This window comes from Mus caroli, unplaced genomic scaffold, assembly GCF_978045245.1.
Source record: "Mus caroli unplaced genomic scaffold, Mus_caroli_1 scaffold_7, whole genome shotgun sequence".
Lineage (NCBI taxonomy): Eukaryota > Metazoa > Chordata > Mammalia > Rodentia > Muridae > Mus > Mus caroli.
Genome location: NW_028227262.1, coordinates 62,219,416 through 62,235,256, shown reverse-complemented (window position 1 = coordinate 62,235,256; position 15,841 = coordinate 62,219,416). Strand labels below are relative to the sequence as shown.

Here is a 15,841-nt window from a genome sequence, read left to right as displayed (position 1 = left end):
GTCGTGTGTTTGTGTTTGTGTGTGTGTGTGTGTGTCACAGTTCATGGGTGGGAGTCAGGAGACAACTTGCAGGAATTGCAGATATCCTTCCACTGTGTGGGACCTAAGCGTTGAACTCAGGTTTGGTAGCAAGCGCTACCAAGGTAGTTTGCCTGCTGGGCTGTCTCACTAGCCGCTCTCAGCTTGAAAAATCTGTCCTGTCCCATTTATGCTATCTCTTGTTACCTTTTCATGGCTAGTTCGTAGCTTACATCAGTTTCTTCTTACCCATAGGAGTCACTCCGTTGACCGGGAGCAGGGCTGTTTTCTTCATGGGTGGTGATTGGCATTTTTGGGTGGGACAAGTTATTCTTTGGACCCCTCCACAGTGAGGGCTGCAGCACTCTTAATCCTCTTGCTGTCATGGGAATCAAGATACCTGGTAGTTTTTCCAGGGTTCCCTGTGAGGGCCACCTTCCTAGGGGACCAAGGTAGCTCTCCTATGTATGTCAGCGCCTTTCCTTTATTGTTTTCCAGTTATTTTCTAGGATAAATTACATGATTATATTTGCTAATATAATTCTCTTTTCTGCAGGTTGATTTTCCCCGGAATCTTGCCAAGTCTGTAACAGTGGAGTAGAAGACACCTGAGACTTAAGACAGCTAAGCAACACGAGAAACCTTTTGTATTTAAATTTTTGATTTAAATACTATTGCCTCCTGAAAGCCTTTTTTTTAGTAAATCTTATTTATATATCAGTTATAATTATTCCACTCAACTAATGATTTTTGTGCAATTGTCTCATTTTCAATAATACATGGGGGAATTTGATTCATAGAATTTAAATCTAAACCTAAAATCAGAGAGATCTCAGCTGTATTTTGTTCAGAGAACTGGATAATGGATTTCTGAGCCCTCCATTTCATCGAGGAGGCTTGGTGAGTGTCAAGGCGCTTGGTGTTAGCTTCAGCATAACGTGATTTGATCAGTCAGACTGAGGGAAGACCAGTGCATTGAATTGGATACTCGAAGTCAGTGTGTGCCAGTGCCTGGACAGCCACCAAAGGCTTTGCTGCGCTACTTATAAATAGAAGATGCTGCAGTTTATGTTGAAGCTTATTTCTGTTTTGTTTTTAAATCAAACTGTACACCAAAAAGCTTGGTGAGATTTTTATCTTAGTTCGTTTAAATTAGTTCAAACACGTCTGTCATCTCTGTAGACAGTGTGTTTGGGTCCTCCACACCTGCAGAGAAGACCTTGCGGAGTTTGGAAAACTTTGTGCTGTTAGACACTGATATGTGGCTGGACATTTGAAGATAGGACACAGGGATCCACTCCTTATGTCTTCATCTCCTAAGAGAAGTTGGCATTTTCTCCAACTGTAGAGCTTAACTGAAAAGCAAGTACTGTTTGTTGAGTGACGTACTTTGTAGCTGCCTTTGGCATCATCATAGCACAGAGTTGCTGTCAAGCCTCAAATTGGTATCAGGGTGCTCGGTTCTCTTGAGCTTTGTCCCAAGGAGAGTTTCCTGCAGTTACCTTTAACTTCCTCCCCTGCCTTGTTGCAGAAAGCATCCCTTGGTGCCAGTGTAGAAGTTCTGCTTGGGGGGGTTGCACACCTTGCTGCTCATTTGACCCTCAGTGTATGTGGCAGGCTCGGCTGAGAACGGCACATACTTGGCACTGTGGAGTGACGTCAGTTTCAGGGTTGTTTTCTCGATGTTTTCCTTTGGACTGTTTTGACTCCTGTTGAGGAGTGAATGCAGTATAAATCCGTGAGACTGCCATGCCTTCAGCTGACTGTGTCAGAAATGCAGGTCAGCAAGGTGGATAAAATATTTAAAATAGAACATTAGTTTGACACCCCAAAAATGTGCAGAGTAATTTCTTCACAGAGCTATTTGGGTCAGATTATGGGGGCAGTGGGAAGGTGTGTGTGTTCAAGTTAGGTCTGTTGTGTTCAAAAGCTTTCGCCTGTACACGGTGAAAGCTCGCAGTGCTTCATGGAGTTGGCGGCTCATGCTTTGTGTTTGAATTTAGTGGTAAGCAGTTAACCCTTGTGAAGGTGAGTTGAATGAAGAAAGAGTTGATGTCACTTTAGGCATTTTAGAAGGCTCCACTCACACTGATGGAGGCTGGAAACCTGACTTTGATAACCTAAGACAGGGCCACAGTTTGTACTCCATGTCACTGCTTTGGGTACGTTTCTCTGTTGTATTTGTCCCTAAGACTTCATGTTAGTGGAGCATGTATGTAAGGTCATTTCTTATGCCTGATGTGGTAGCACAGCTGCTCGTGTTTGGGTGTGGCTTTTGTTTGGTGTGTGGCTCTGGAGCACAGGGTGATGTTGGTGTGTTGAGACACTGAAACTGGGAGACGATCAGCTCAGTGCTCTCTGGTCACTCACTGTCAGCTCAGTCACTCCCCCCGGGTCCTGTTGGAGCAGTTTTGAATTATACAGTTCAGTCTTGCTAACCACCCTCCGTGCAGCGGAACGGCACAACTTTCTTGTCTTCTGTCTATGATATTGAACCCATTCACCAGTTTCTCATCCATACACACTCCAAGCTAGAATAAATACTAAACCAGTCAGAAGCCCAAATGAGGACCAGGGTAGTACTGTCTAAACAATATTATTGTTTTCCATATCCCATTTTGCTTCCTACCTACATTCTTTTATTAGTTCTTAGTACCCAGATATTTTAGGCGCTAGGTGAGTAGGTCCCACTAATTTGGTAGAATACAGGACATAGAAATCTAATTTTTTTTTTTTTTTTTTTTTTGGTTTTTCGAGACAGGGTTTCTCTGTATAGCCCTGGCTGTCTTGGAACTCACTCTGTAGACCAGGCTGGCCTCAAACTCAGAAATCCGCCTGCCTCTGCCTCCCGAGTGCTGGGATTAAAGGCTTGCGCCACCACGCCCTGCAGAAATCTAGTTTTTTAAAATAAAAATAACCCTGTAAAGGGGAGGTTTTCTATTAAAATTCTCCCCCCCCCAACCCCCAGCTCCCTGTTTTTCAAGACAGGGTTTCTCTGTGCAGTCCTAGCTGACCTGGAACTCACTCTGTAGATTAGGCTGGCCTAATCTGCCTACCTCTGCCTCCAGAGTGCTGTCATCAAAGGTGTGCACCACCACTGCCTGGCTAAAATTCTTTCTTTCTTCCTTTCTTTCTATCTTTCTTTCTTTTCTTTCTTTCTTTCTTTCTTTCTTTCTTTCTTTCTTTCTTTCTTTCTTTCTAAAAAGTAATTATTTTACTTGTTTACATTTCAAATGTCCTCCTTCGTGGTCTCCCCTCCATGAACTCCCACCCCATCCCCCTCCCTTTTGCCTCTAAGAGGGTGCTCCCCACCCCCTCCTCACCCCGCTAGCATCTCCCTTCTCTGGGGCGTCAAGCCACCACAGGACCGAACACATCTTATAGTGTGTTTAAAGTTTAAGTTCACACATACATCCTTACCTGGGAGTCCTTGCTAGGCAGGGAGGACTGAGGCACCTGACACATGGCCCAGTTGATGGTTACTGCTTTGAAATCAGCTTTAAAAAAGAAAATCTATGCCATAAGATAGAAAGGTTAGAAGGTGAGCCACTCACTCTTAGCCTGTGACTGGCTCGGCGGCTGTGTATGAGCGGGCTGCCATGCTGGGCAGCAGAGCTAGACCCTCAGATCAGTTGTGACTGTCCCTGGTGGACCTGGTCCTTGTGAGGCTCAGGAGGGAGAGTGGAAAGGTGGAGCTGGGCTGAGGTATTAAATGCTGGGCCTGGGTTTGTTTGACATGTTCATACGTAGTTGTCCTGGCCTGTCCGTGGAACAGGGGACTATAAAGAACAGCAGTTAATAATGTGACAAGCAGTTGTGTGTCCCCGCTCAGCAGAGCGATGTCACAGGGTACTGTGCAGAAGGCTGTTAGTTCAGAACACTAACATCAGCTTTTTTATAGCAGGTTGATTCTGAAGTGACAGGTCGCATCCCTTTCAGTCCAGGCCTCTTGCCTCTGGTTCTGAAGGTGGGAGGAAAGGAGGCTGGACTTGGTCCCTTGTAGAGGGAAACTAACACTTTCACCACACACCTTCAGTCTTTGGGGTTACTCTTTTATCTTTTTTATAATTAGGATATTCTAGAGCAATCAAAGAGACTAAGGTCACCTGTTTATTATATACTTTAATTGGTATGAGTTTTCTAAAAAAAAATAATAAAGCACAATGTCATTGGAAAATGTTTGTTTAAAAAAAGAATTCATAATTCACAATTTGGGAAGGCCAAAGACATGGAAGGGAAAGACATTTTGATTTATGACATCCACACGCTTAGTGGGTTGTGTGTGCAGTAATACTACGCAGGGTTTTAAGCTTGGAGACATTTCACATGGCTTTTATTTAGTTTCACATTCAAAAGTTTTAACATAAGTTGGACTTTCTCACTGTACTTAAAGATTGTTAACAAGTATTTCAGTATCTTCATAGCTAGAATTTATTTAAACATATCCTCAAATCTGGGATGATAACATAATAAAACTGACAGCAGTGGCTTTGAATAGCAATGTCCATAGTTTTCAGCAAGACTGCTAAGTTGTGCTGTGTTAACTGTAAGTCCCCGTACTGAGGTAGTGATGTTCTGAGGGCTGATGGTGGCATCAGAGGAAACGTCACCTTATCTTGTTTCTGCACTGGTTTCCAGAGAGTGTAGAAATGGTCTTGCTAACTTTTGAATGTTCTTTGGTTGAATGTGTTTTTCCATTAATAACGTTTTTATATTTGTTTAAATTATACTTCTGTGGGACTGGGGGTTAGAATAATCATTGCTCTGTTTTGATTTTTGTATTCTTTTAAATGAATGTTTAGTTTTCTGAGCCAGATGGTTATTTCATCCTTGTGTCCTGTTCAATCCAGTGACTACACCGGAACTGTGAATAAATTACCCAAAACCTTGCTGTGTGGCTTTTCTTTTTTTGGTTGGGCTTGGGACGGCACCCTGGGCCTTACACATTAGGTCACAATCCTAGTAGTTCATTTTGAAGGATTTACTAGCGTTTGAAACACACACGTGCATGTAGCATTTTAAAGCTGGTGCTGGCTTAAGAATATAGTCAGTGTTTTGCTTTCATTGTTAGTAAACATTGCCGGCTTCTCAGTCCTATTGCTTTAAAGAATAAATGATTGTGTACATATCCAGAGCCAGTACCCCAGCTTCCTAGCAGTTTTATGAAGAATCATTAGATAAAACTCTGATGTTAGGTATGCTACACTAAGCTCTGATGTCACTTGTACTGCACTTTCTCATAGCACTTTACATTTTAAAAATGATTTGTTATCAGGTTTCTGGAACACAGGGTGACCAGAAAGCTGAAAGTGCATTGATAACTAGGAGAACGGGGAGTGTGAGCGGGGTGAGGGTGCGGTCAAGCTGGCCTGGCACGTGGCCTGTCATAGATAGGATGTCCTTTAGAGCTAGAAGCAGCAGCTCCACCTGATGTGTCCATGCTGGATGGCAGGAGGCTGCAGCTTGGCTGCTCTCACCTCAGCTTTTCCTCCTGTGCTCTATGCTATAAGGATCATGCAGCCCCTCCCCTCCCCACCATGGTTTTGATAATAAGCAATTTAAATTTGCCTCAGTTGCCTGTTATTTTTGCTGAGTGTTTACAAGAGCCAGAAAGTCCTAAAAGCCACAGAATCTGCTTTCCTTGGGGTGGCACAAAAAGCAGGGTGGTTCAGTTGCTGCCTGGTGACAGGACACAGCAGAAGCTGAAGGGAAACTGGTCTTTGTTGCTAACATGTCCGCTGAAGTGTGAGTCGCCTCAGATCCTGCTTCGGGAAAGTGAGCGTGTAAGGTGTGAAGTTGTCATTCTCTCGGGTGACTGTGAGCACAAGTTAGTCCCAAGACCTGGGACCTGTGTCAACTCTTGACTCGGATGCTAAGGGTCACCTGGCAGTTCTGTCAAAGAGAGTACTTAGAACCATTATTCCTTATCCAGGAGATTTTTTTTTTAAAGATTTATTTGTTTAATGTCTATGAGTTCACTGTAGCTGTCTTCAGACACACCAGAAGAGGGCATCAGATCTCATTACAGATGGTTGTGAGCCAACATGTGGTTGCTGGGAATTGAACTCAGGACTTCTGGAAGAGCAATCAGTGCTCTTATCTGCTGAGTTATCTCTCTAGCCCCATCTAGGAGATTTTTGAATATGAAGTGTGTAAAAGAAAATAATGGTGTAAGAAGGCTTATAAGTAAAATAATAATAGAGCCTTTTGGATACAGTAATTATACCATTATACCTCTGCATGTTTTGAGTAAAATTAGAAGATTATGCTCATTGGAGTCAAGACAAGTAGAACATTTAATTTTGTTAATTCCGGTGGGGGCTGAGTGATTTAGAAATGTGTAGCAGGCTGGAGAGATGACACAGTGGTTAGGAGCCTGTACTGCTGCTCTTCCAGAGGACCTGAGTTTGGTTCTCAGCACCTACACAGTTACAGCTCACCTATCACTTCATGGGCTCCTACACCCTCTTGCCTTCTCAGACACTGTACTCACAGGCACTGCCCCTATATATACACAATTAAAAATCAAACCGAACCTTTTGAGAAAAAGAGTGTCTAACACTTACAAACCAAAGCCACAAATAAGTTATATCATGGAGCCCCACAACATTGTGGGTTTTATGTGTCTGTGTGGTTGTATACCAAGTGTGAGCAGATAACTGCAAAGACCAGAGGAGGGGGCCCTATGCCCTGGAGCAGCTGGATTTTCAAGTGCTTTTAAGTAGCCTGATGTGGGTGTTAGTAACTGAGGAAGAGCAGCAGCTGCTGAGCCATCCCTCCAACCCCCTAAGATTTTTAAATGGTCTATGTTATATATTATACACAATAATGGGTGTGTGTGTGTGTGTGTGTATGTGTGTCTGTGGTGTAATATCTGATGGGGAGGTAGTCCAGGAAACTTCTTACTCAGAAAACTTAGACTGGATAAAAATGAAAACAAAAAGAACCTAGAACCCCAAGCTCAATTACATAGGTGACCGGCCGAGAGAGACAGGATACAGAGGAACAAGGTCAGAAGCCACTGGCTTGTACTGGAGGGTACCTGGGATTTTAGTGGCTGGACACCAAGTCAGGAGGCAGATAGAAGCTGGGGAAAGACAGGAAGTCTGAGCAAAGTAGAGTATAGCTTCCTGACAAGGCCACATCACAAACAAAGCTTCTGGGAGATGGGTATGATAGGGAGAATGCAGGCTTCAGCACTAGGGTGGAGAAGTCTCCCATCAGAACTCCCAGCCCAGAGGGGCCCGGCCTGTGTCATGAAAAGCGTCTGTCAGAGGGCTTGTTTTATTTACTGTGACCCTCAACAGTGTCCCAAGAATTGACCAAAAGCAAACCCAAACTCTTCAATACAAGCTTTGGGACGGTTCCCACAAGCTCAGAATCCAGAATATAAAATGGCAAACAATAGAAACAAACTTACAGAGCCTCCAACACTGAGTCAGAAGCAGCAGGAGTCTAACGTGGCAGAGGAGTAGAATGGTAAGGGAGCCCAGAGACAGTGGTCAGGAAATCCAGAGCTGCAGCAAGCATGAGTAAGGAGACAGTGGGAGAGAAGTTGAGCTGAAAGCTGGCTCTGAAGATATCACACAGAGCACAGTGTTACCATATACGTGACACTATCAGGTTCCAGAGGTGTGCCCTAGCCCCTAGGCAGGGTATCACTGAGCAGTACCTGAAACATCCCATCCCAACTGTATTTCTACTTAACATTACAAAATCACTGTATGCTGTCGATGTCCATCTAGATTTCCCAACATCTGACTTTATTTTGTCCTGTCTCTTATCCTTTTTGTGTGGGAAGGCGTCCTTTGGATGTCCTGGTGCAGGTGCCCCTAGAGGCACGAGAGGTTTTGGATCCCCTGGAGCTGAAGTCCCGGGTGGTTCTGAATTGCTTGATGTGGGTGCTAGGATCTGGAGTCAGTTCCTTTGCAAACGCTGTATGTGTGCTTGGCTGCTGAACCTTCCCTTCACAGGCCTGTGGAGAAACACTTCCCATACCGTGAGCTTTCAATGTGTGCACGGTTATCATGGACGTATACATTTGCGTTTTTAATTTTTTTCTGGTGGGGTCTGGGCTTCAGACTTGCAATCCTCCTGCTGTAGCCTCTCACACTTTATTATTATTATTATTATTATTTATTATTATTATTATTGGTTTTTCGAGACAGGGTTTCTCTGTATAGCTCTGGCTGTCCTGGAACTCACTTTGTAGAGCAGGCTGGCCTCGAACTCAGAAATCCGCCTGCCTCTGCCTCCCCAGTGCTGGGATTAAAGGCACCACCACACCTGACTTTTTTTTTTTTTCACTTTCAGCCAGGTTTATTTTAGTTATGTGCATCTTAAGTCACTTTTTTTCCCTCTTTGAGGCCATTTCTAAGTTCATAGTTTTTATTTCTTTAAGCCTGATAGGTGTGATATTTAAGGATTTCTGGTATTTGGACTGTCTGAGACTGGGTGATACTGGGTCCTGTTAATTTTTTTGTTTTTAATTTCATTTTCCTCTTGGCCACTTAGTTCCCAATAGCAATGACTCTGAGACTAATTATATAGTATTAAATGTCTAGGCCATAAGCTTTGGCTCATTTCCTGACTAGCTTGCAACTTATTTAACCCATTTAAACTATTGTACATCTATCATTTGGTTAGCCTGACCAAGGAGAGGGCTGTGAGGAGACAGATAAAAACCAGCAGATAGATGAACTCAGGGAGACACTGGGGAGGTGAGAAGGAAGAAGCGGGCCAGGACTGAAGGAGAGGTGACTAACCAAGTGGTAGACATAGAATAGTTTAAATGGGTTAAGTAAGTTACAAGCTAGTCAGGGAATGAGCCAAAGCTTATGCTCTAGGCATTTAATAACTAATCAGTCTCGGTGTTCTTGTTGCTAGGAACTGAATGACTGGGAGGAAAAGTAAACATATGTGTATGTATGTATGTATGTATGAGTTCACTGTAGCTGTCTTCAGACACACCAGAAGAGGGCGTCAGATCCCATTACAGATGGTTGTGAGGTACCATGTGGTTGCTGGGAATTGAACTCAGGACCTTTTAACTGCTGAGCCATCACTGCAGCCCTAATATATGTGTTTAACAGAGTCCTAGTGCTTGGTTTCTTGTGTGCTCTGTTATTCTTGGGAAATTACTTCTGGGAATTCTTTGAAGAACATTTGCTTTGGTTATACGATGCACCAGAGACTCCTGAGCCCAAAGCTGCTTTCCAGTCATGGCTTTTGGCTATACATTGGATGGCATGAATTTGTGTCTCAGATCTACCCAGCTCTGGCTCCTCACAGACTGAAGTTTTGGTCATCACTGGTTCGCAGAACAATACTGCCTCACAGAAAGAGCTAGCTCTTAAGTGGTGTTATTTCCGAGAGACTACTTGAAAGGAACCGAACAGGCTCCCTGGTAGTTGTAGGAACTTGCGTTTTAGACAATTCCCAATGATGATCAGATACAGAGGGAAGAGGCACACTTTGAGAAACATCTTTTGCTCTCAAACTCGATTGAGCCCACAGTTAGCTTGCTGCACGAGCGTGCAGGAGCCACAGTTCCAGATCTCCCCGCAGGAGTTGTAGCCAGTACTGTTCGCATACATGGACAGTCCACTTATGTCTACTTGAACCTCCAAACCTCTACATGGAGGGAGTCTGCACACCCCAGCAGATCTTGATCTCAAGGGACTGAGATCCGGGTTCTTTGCTTTTAGTGCTCAGATATTTACAGTACTTTGAGGAAAGCATTGCTGCAGAAATCCTAATGGATTCCAAAAGCCTAGCTTCTCTCTCCCCGCTCTGTAGGTGGCACCAAAGCGGAATGGAGGTGTCCTTTCCTGTCTGGGGACAGAACCTCCAGAATGTCCTTTTCTTTGCCAACTTGATTCCAGCTCCTCTCAATGGCAGTAGAGATGTGTGACTTGGAGCCTGTACTGACACTGAAAGCAGATAATAAACTGGAGTCTTAAAGCCTTTAAATGTAGAAAAAAGGTCTTTCAGTGCAGTAATGTGTGTAACACCTGAGAGGCAAAGCTCATTAGGAATGTGAGGGGGGGGGGTAGGCATCTGAGAGAGCAGGCCTGCTGCTTTATTAAGAACTTTAAAAACATTAAAAAAAGAAAGCAAAATCTATAGCAAGTCAAATAAGAAAAACAGAGAAACCCCCGAGTCTGACCAAATGTGGTAAACAATGGTAACTTGATTTATTGCAGCAGCAGCAGCAGCAGCAGCAGCAGCAGCAGCAGCAGCAGCATCTGTGGGTCTGATTTCATGCCAGGACATTTCCCTGGTATCTCTGAGCCATCCTTCATGCTCAGCCATAACTCTCCCACTTTATGTGCTTGAAAGTATCCATCCATTGACTTTCTGTTACCAAGGCTCCCACCCTTTAGAGGGTTGGACCATGGAGCACAATGTGGCAAATACTGAAGTGGGACGCGCCATAGGAAAATAATCTGCTGTCAATTTACGTTCCTCTTGGAGCCAAGCAGCCCTTTCCTTTACTGCTGGGTCCCAGCTCTTCTCTGCTCCATCAGATGGCCAGAGGGTGGCTGCCATTCTTATATTTTTTAGTGTCTCAGAGAATGACTGCCTGGGGCTGAGGATTAGACATGCATCCAACATGGCTACCTCATGGGCAGTCGTGTGTAGTGGACATAGTCCTAAGAGGAGCCGTCATATCCTGGCCATTGGATGAGTTCTGGGTTCTCTGCATGGCAGGGGCATCTGAGTACAGTTTAAGTTTACCACTGGAAAAAAAATGCCAGCATGGCAGAGGGCACAGAGTGTGATCCACAGAGATGGGAGGTACTTTTTGGGGCTGCTTCACACCATCAAGGGCTTGGCTTCTGGAGGGTTCAACACCAATGGAAACACAGGACATTGATGCTGATAGGCCAGGCTGCCTGGAAGTGGATTCTTGTCAGTACCACATCTACTCTCTGCCCCCTGCCCTCCCTCCCCAGAGTCCTCAGGAGCATGTGTAGGAGGCTCATAGCCTTTGTGAGCAGCTGGGAGGAGAAAGACTGAGAGGGGTCACTGCGGGTCACATGCTAATGCTATTCCATCGACCCTGAGAGCTTGTGAGGTCCAAGGAAACTCTGGCCACATAAAATCAAAACTTTTTAAAAAGGAGAGGCACACTGTAATTGGCAGACAGAGTGTGTCTTTGTGTGTGTTTGTGTATGTGTGAGAAATGACTTTCATTTAGAAAATTTGGCAGTAGTTTCCACTGTGTCCCTAGGACTTTTAAAATGATATTTTCTGGGCTCGGAAAGCAGGCAGGCAAATCATGGAATCTTGGCTTCGACATTTCTAATGTAGGCAAGCAGAGAGAAAGGCGGCCATAATTTGGCTTTGAGGCTTCTATGGGTTGCAGAGCAAACCAGGCAACGTTACCATGGCAACACTTCTACTGTTTATAAAAACAAAGTTTTTTTTTTTTCCTGACAAGCATACTTCATATTTAATAAACCTCTGTCCACAGGGGCCTCTTCACGCCATTTTAACTTGGGAAGAATTTTATTATTGCAGTTGCTTTCTGACACCAAAACACTTGAAACTGGAGTGTTAAGTACTGATAGCTAGAAGGGGAGCATAAGAGGCGCTTGGTGGGAGTGGGGTGGGCGATGGCCAAGCAACATGCAAACACAAAGCAGGTCTTTCACAGAGCTGGAGTCTGCTGGGCTGCCCCCCAAGTGAGCATTCAGAAATAGAGATTTCTCCTTGGATTCTGTTCATGTTCTAGTCAAAACCTGTGTTCCACTCACCCATCTCCCTCCCAGGCCCTGCAGCCTTCATGGGGCACTGTTTAGGGGTGAACCCCCTCCCCATTTTAAGCCCTGCCTGGTTATCTGTGAAGTTTTAAATGCCAGTGTGTGAGAGGGCTCCTTATAACACTCTCCTACTGAATGGAAGCAGAGGAGCTTTGACATGGGTTCTTGTAGCTAAAAAGGGTTTCTTTTTGGATCATAAAGCAGGAAAAGGCACAGGAAGATCCAGGGGCCAGGGGATCCAACTTCAGCATCCACGCATCCCGAGTGCCCCAGATTCTGCCCTGGCTGGCACTGTTACTACTTCCAACTCCAGTCTCTAGAAGGACAGTTCTCTTATCCCAGTTCTGGGGATCGGGGCCTCACAGGCTGGATGAGTAAGTGCCCTGCCTGTAAACTACACGTTCCACAGTTTTAGAAATTTAGGTTCTGAGTGGAGTGCTTTTCGGCGTCCTTGACCTGGGAACTTAGAAAGTGGACAGAAACTTCAGCAGCTGGAGTAAACTCATTTGCATTTTGTCCAGAAGCTGGGAGTAGCCTACTGTCCTCCCAAGGTCTTTGTCTTCTGGGACCCCTAGGCCCTTGGGAAGTTGTGAGGGCCCATTTCTAAGTACAGGCATTGCATTATCCAAAGAAGCCACTTCTGGGGTCACAGTCCTTTAGGGAAGACAGGGCCGGAATACCGTGACATCACTCATCGCTTTTCTCATTTATGGTCAGTCAACACTTCATCATTAACTGGAAAGACTGTTGCTTTAAGATGTCAAGGCAGATGACCCTTATAAATCTTACAGGTAGGTTAGTCTAAGTGGCCAATCTAAGAACCACATGGAAGCGGTTTGCCTGAGGATCTGAGGCGCCTCCAGGGAAGGTGCTGCCTATAGGAAGCAAGCACTGCCACCCCCTTGTCTAGCCACTGTCACTGTGTGAGGAAAGGGTAGTAATGGAGCTGTGACAATGTTGCTCAGACCTTAGCTCTAGAAAAGAGAGAAGGGGCAGAGAGCGGTAGAGGGTGGGGAGGGAGTACTCCAACACTCCTGTTTGCACTGTACCCGAGGTTTCAGCAACCGCAGTTCTCCAGGTGTGGCGGACCCAGAAAAATCCTATTTTCTGGATTCTTGGGGCCCTCTTGTACTTACTGCTCAGGGAGTATGGCCATGAAGAGGGCTTCAGGAAGGGACAGCTTGGAGCTTCTTTCACAGAAGGTTGGCCAGCAGGGGGCAGCATCCTACCAGTCCCGGAAACCGCGGAGGAGGACAGAGCCCCCTGACCTCAGTGGGTAGCATCCCTTGAAACAGCTGGGACGCCAAGACTATCCAGGGCGGGAAGACCCACCTGGAAGGAACCCTGGCTAGCATCAGGGGCTGCAGACCCGGCTAAGAACACAGCCTGCGCCCCTCGCTTCTCTCCTCGGCCTTCTTCCCGTAGGGTGGGACAACGCTGTCCCCACATCCCGACTCGCCTGTCGCCTCCTTTACCTGTATGAGAACTGTAGATTCCCTTAAGAGGGTCCTGGGCTCCCACAGCCTTGCTCTGTTAAGGTTCTTGATGTCCTTAGGGACCGGGAGCTGCAGGGAGCACATGGCCGCAAGGGGGCGCCCGACCCTGGAAGACCTACATTGTGACATTTTCTTATACCTATGAAAAGTGTTATTTCATGTACATTGTCTTTATCATCCTTTTCCACTGTCTTCCCCCTCCTCTAATTATTCCAGCTTCTGTTTTCCCCTCCAAAACTAAATACATTCCGGACAGTCTCTGTTCATAACTTAAACCTACTCCAGAATTTGTCTTTTTCTGAGAAAACTATCTTGCATAGAAACAAAGGCCCACCTTGGGTTCCCTGCAGGACACTGTGAAGCCATATTGGCCCTCGATGTAGAAGTTGTGGGCAGACGTGAACGCCATAGAGGTAGGGGGAGGGGGCACACCTTCTTTGTGGTTGGTGACTTCCAGGTCACCCTCCCCTTGGAAAGCCCCACCCCTGTCTCAGAGCAGTCCAAGTTCTCTGAGCACAGAGGCCCAGCAGTCTGTAGGTCCTGCTGTCTCCAACCAGCTCTGAGCAGAAACTGTACCTGGACCCAGGCCCTTCCCTCCCTGCTCTGTGGGCTTCTCTCTGTCTCTGTAATTGAAGCAGGAGGTGACTATTCCCCAGGAGAATTTGGCTTTCTGTGGAAGAGGAGCAGCTGCAAGCTGGCTACTAAAGTCCTAGGTGTTGGAGCTTCCTCACAGCAGCCAGCGCAGGCCCCCTCCTTCCTCTTTGTGCTCTGGATCTTCCTCTTTGTGCTTTGGATCAGAGGTTTCCTTGGACTGACTTTGGGAGGAGAGCCCAGGACACCAGCTGCAGTGTCCTCTGACTGCAGTGGATCTGACACCTGACTGACACTTCCTAAGGCTTTGGAGATCAAGAGCTGAAGGCAAGACCGAGAGCCTCTTGCACGTATTTTTCTCAGTCTTTGTTCTCACCACGCTTTTTTTTTTTTTTTTTTTTCTGGCTTCTAGTCCTTTTGGCATCCAGAGAATAGCTGAAGTCAGGGAGGCTGGGACAGTTCCCAGTCCACAGTCCATTAGGGACCCACAAAGAATGTTGATGACTCTGAGGTAAGCAGGCTGCCTGCCCTAGAGCTCTGGTGTGTGTGTGTGTGTGTGTGACAAGTGCCTGCTTCTCCATGGATGATGGTGATGGAGAGAAGGGCCAGACTCCATCCTCACCTCCTGTGCGGAGCTTTGCCTTTGCTGGATTCTGAGCAGTAGCAGTGGGGAGCAGTCTACTTCCTGAGGTCAGCAGCCATGGTCTCAGATGCAGCTCTGTCTCCTGGCCTTGAGGGCTGAGAACTGTGCATCTGCATGGGGGAAGGGGTCCGTTCCCCCAACCCCCCACCATTATTCAGAGCTTGTGTCTGCACACAACATCCACAATCAGGGACCACGTGGCCTCACAGTGTCCTGCAGGGATCCCAAGCTGCGGCTTTGCTTTATGCAAGATGGTTTTCCCAGGAAAAGGCAAACCTGATTCTGAGGTGTGGTTTAAGTTATAGACACAGCCTGTCTGGAACCTTCTCATACAGTGTATGTAGTTTCAAAAGTTCTCTGTGCTCAGGCCCCACAGCCAGAGCATGGCTTTACTTGAGCCTCCCTGGTCACAGCTGTCTTCCGTTCCCCACACCTGGGCTTGTAAAGCATTGCTTTCTCCTCAAGCCTCATCCCACCATCTGTATCCCACCTCCAATTCACAGAGGAGTGGTAGCTCCCAGCCCCCACCCCCATCCTTCCCTGTCACACTGGAGAAGGCCTGTGCCCCAAACCTGTCTCTCTGAAGGGTGTCTGCATAGGAGGGAGGCTTCTGGAAAGTCTCTGACCCTAATCTTGCTTGTCACCTGTTGCTTGCTCTGCAGGGAGCTGCCATGCTGGGTGCTCCACAGACTTTAAAACTGATCTGGGAAGGGTGCTGAGTAGCAAGTGCTTGCCTAGCTGCCTAGGGCCTTAGACTCAGTCCTGAGTGCAAAACCAACCAGCCAAACAGCCAACCAAACAACCAGCCAAACAACCAGCCAAACAACCAGCCAACCAACCAGCCAGCCAACCAACCAGCCAACCAACCAGCCAACCAAACAGCCAGCCAACCAACCAGCCAACCAACCAGCCAACCAACCAACCAACCAACCAACCAACCAGCCAGCCAGCCAGCCAGCCAGCCAACCAGCCAGCCAGCCAACCAGCCAGCCAGCTAGCCAACCAACCAACCAACCAACCAACCAACCAGCCAGCCAGCCAGTCAGCCAGCCAACCAACCAGCCAGCCAGCCAACCAGCCAGCCAGCCAGCCAGCCAGCCAGCCAGCCAGCCAGCCAGCCAGCCAGCCAGCCAACCAACCAGCTAGCCAGCCAACCAACCAACTAACCAAGCAGAAAAAGCTCTCAATGCCCATAAGTAATAGAGGAGTCCTCATCATCATGTGGATGCATTTGGAAATGAGCTTTTCCAATTGCCCCAATTGGAAAGGGGGCAATAAATCTGATACTGCCCCAGCTTACAGACTGACTCCAGCATCACTGGAGA

At 46.5% G+C, this 15,841-nt stretch overlaps 1 protein-coding gene across 3 annotated transcripts in view; it reads left to right on the top strand.

Annotated features, from left to right (window-relative positions):
* The window catches only part of Gfpt1 (glutamine--fructose-6-phosphate transaminase 1), a 49,691-nt gene extending 44,784 nt beyond the window's left edge, over window positions 1-4,907 (top strand). For all 3 annotated transcript variants that reach the window (XM_021165076.2, XM_029478737.2, XM_085840382.1), the window contains one exon: window positions 575-4,907. In XM_021165076.2, coding sequence (XP_021020735.2) covers window positions 575-619 — 45 coding nt within the window. In that variant the 3' untranslated portion in view covers window positions 620-4,907. The remainder of the gene's footprint in view (window positions 1-574) is intronic.
* The last annotated feature ends 10,934 nt before the right edge of the window (window positions 4,908-15,841 follow it).